The sequence below is a fragment of the Seriola lalandi genome, unplaced genomic scaffold (assembly GCF_002814215.2).
Source record: "Seriola lalandi dorsalis isolate HSWRI2012SDOR001 ecotype SW California unplaced genomic scaffold, Sedor1 jcf7180002054949, whole genome shotgun sequence".
Taxonomy (NCBI): domain Eukaryota; kingdom Metazoa; phylum Chordata; class Actinopteri; order Carangiformes; family Carangidae; genus Seriola; species Seriola lalandi.
The window spans coordinates 2,170,254-2,173,213 of NW_019525500.1; the positions used below are offsets into that span (position 1 = coordinate 2,170,254).

The window sequence follows — 2,960 nt, forward strand, 5'->3', positions numbered from 1 at the left end:
TCCCAGCGCTCGCTGGTCTTCCAGAGATCAGCCGAGCACAAACTGGGCATGTCCAGCTTCTGCCCACCGATCCCGTGCATCTCTTGGTCAATCACTCTCACCTTTTGATTAAGGACAACACGTATTACATTTCATGGAACAAAAATGAGACCATATACACTGTCTTTGTGGACATGGCACCACAAGATGACCCTCCTTGACCTTTATCATTCCTATGCCAAAATAAACATGTTGTCTCACCAGCTTCTCCATGGAGCGGACAGTGGCAGGAAGGTAGTAGTAACACCCTGGGTTGGATGGATGGATGAGCCCAGCCTGCTGCATGAGCCTCTGACTCTTACAGGTCATCTCTCCTTGCAGTCGGCTCTCCTGCCCCACATCACGCAGGCTTGTCGGCTGGTAGATACGTGACACCAGGAGTGTGGGTCTGATATGTCTGGAATGAGTGGAGGCAGGAACGGCGGTGTGCTCAGCACAGCCTGAATGGTTCCTCTTTGAAAGAATCAGAGTTCTGCGGAGGCGCTGGAGGACTCTCGGCCAAACCTGATGCATGACAGGCTCCATGGTAGATCCAGATGTACTGCTGTTTCGCAGAATAGATGAAACAAGAGCTGAGCTGAGATATTTAGTTAAATCGACAATTTTTATATTCTACCCCTACCCCATTGATATAAATGGGGTGGACAAAATATTAGAAACACTCATCAGTACAATACAACACAATTCAACGGCACCAGTAACTACGTCCTCCAAAATAACCACACAGTTGAATCAACACCTCTCTAAAACACTTACAATAAAAACTGAACATTACAACCCTCACGAAGGGAAGATTTAGCTTAAGTGTCCTCAATAATCTGGACAATGAATGTAGATATCCTTGAATCTGGACTGTTTGTCAAATAATACAAGTATTTTGAAGACATAATATTCAACTGAGGGAAAACGAGATGGGCATTTTTCGCTTTCATCTGACTTCTTATAAACTAAACAATTATTCAATTACTCACAAAAATAACTGGCAATTTAATCAATAATGAAAATAATGCATTGTGGCAATCCTAAAATCACTGCTGCAAAGTAAGTTGACTACTTTACTTAGGTACTGTACTTAAACACAAATATGAGGTACTTTACTTATGTTTTTCCATTTAACGCAATTCTACAAACAATATGGTGAACTAGGACATTTTGCATTATGATTATTTTAAGTTTTATCCTTATGTCCTTGTGATATCACTAATACACTTTTACATGAATAGGATTTTAATAGGATTCCTTTATATATATGATGGAGTATTTTTATATGCGCATATAACTACTGCTTTTATTTAAGTGAAAGATCTGAACGATTCTCTTACCATAGTGACAAATGCATTTTATCTGCAGGAATTGCTGACTTATAGGAAACTACAGTAAATTGTAGTCCCAGCATGCAACTACAGAACAGGTGAAGCCAAGGTCGTCACAACTCAGTCGCTTCCTGCAGGTATCAGTTTAGTCGTTTGAACTATCCACAGATGTATTAAATGAAAGCAGTGGATTCAGACAATGTGGATATGACTGACAGTTCAGAGATGCATGTTAGCAAAGCCTTCCCTGATTCACTTTATATAGCTAAGGCTCGCTTCCTCAGTTAGCAAGCTACAACGTACGTACGTACGCACGCAGAACCTGGGAGACTCACCTTAAAGTCGATAACTAGTGTCTGTTGTTCCGAGTTGATTATCTGAGTAACTGAACAAATAGTGGCATGTCTATAAAGTTGACAAGCTGCAAAACATCCAAGGTCCCTCCCTGGTCCCTACACCATGCTGCAGTCTTCCTCCGCCGCGCAGGGACACACAGCGCCACCTGCAGGACTGGAGGAGTCGGTTACGCTGTTGACTCATAACCTCTTCTTATAACCCATATTTGTTGGCATTTTGGAAAATCTCCTTCATTCTTTTCCTCCCTTTCTCTTTCACTCCTCCTGTTCTACTCTCTTCCTCACTCTGCAAATCCTGACTTTCTCCTCTGTCCTCCTCTATCCTCTTTTCACCTGTTCACCACCGCTCTCCTCCTCGCTCTTCATCACATATTGTCCTCCTCTCTCCTTCTCTTAACTTTAGGTTTTCTCTCCTTTCTCACTCCTCTCATCGTGTCTTCACCCATTCCTGCTTCCTCTCCAGGTATACAACTACACAAGGGAAGCTAAATTATTATGAAAGTGGGTTAAGTTAAGGACAGCTCTAGAAAAATAATTAACATTCACTTATAAACCGTTTACCAGTCAGCATGACCATTACCTCTATGTTCAGCAGGTGGAGCTAGAGGTTTCAAAGGCATTTTCTTTTTCTGATACATTTCTAAATCAAGCTTTAAACTTTCTAGGCCACACTGCTCGGACTGGTCTCACCATTCATGTTCAGAAACAAAAGGCAATATATATATATATATATATATATATATATATATATATATATGTAACTCAAAATCTGTCCTCTGGTGATTTTCACTGACACTGCACTTAAAATCTTTTGCCTCCCACAATGCAATGCAATGTTTTTTGAAGTTGATGATTATAACCAACAGGATTAGGATTAAAACATACAGGATGTTCTTGAGTTGAATTTTGAAAGCAGTCACAATTTCCATCCAAGTCAAACTCAGCTGTATATGGTCATGTACTGTCAATTCTGGATTGAAAACAGGATACATTTATTGTGAAAGGAAAAGGCAGACGCAGTGGAGAGGAAAAAGGATGAAGGTTCAATGGCCTGAGTTAACACATTTAATGAGCCATTTTGTGTTGGTGTTACACCTCCTCGCAGATTCATGTATTTACATACCTGTTACATAAATGTATCTACAAAATACTTTTGTTTGCATAACCATATTTACACAGTTGTTGAGAAACATACAAAATGTTGAGTTACATGTATTTGTGTGAGTATACCAGTGAGCTATTTATGTAACTT

The 2,960-nt window shown here is 40.2% G+C and overlaps 1 protein-coding gene across 1 annotated transcript in view; it reads right to left on the reverse strand.

The window, feature by feature from the left end:
- pars2 (prolyl-tRNA synthetase 2, mitochondrial) overlaps positions 1-1,847 on the reverse strand; it is a 3,206-nt gene extending 1,359 nt beyond the window's left edge. Inside the window, exons 1-3 of the mRNA XM_023394527.2 lie at positions 1,688-1,847; positions 241-583; positions 8-101 (exon numbers count right to left, since the gene is read on the reverse strand). Coding sequence (XP_023250295.1) covers positions 8-101; positions 241-564 — 418 coding nt within the window. The 5' untranslated portion in view covers positions 565-583; positions 1,688-1,847. The remainder of the gene's footprint in view (positions 1-7; positions 102-240; positions 584-1,687) is intronic.
- Positions 1,848-2,960: the final 1,113 nt, after the last annotated feature.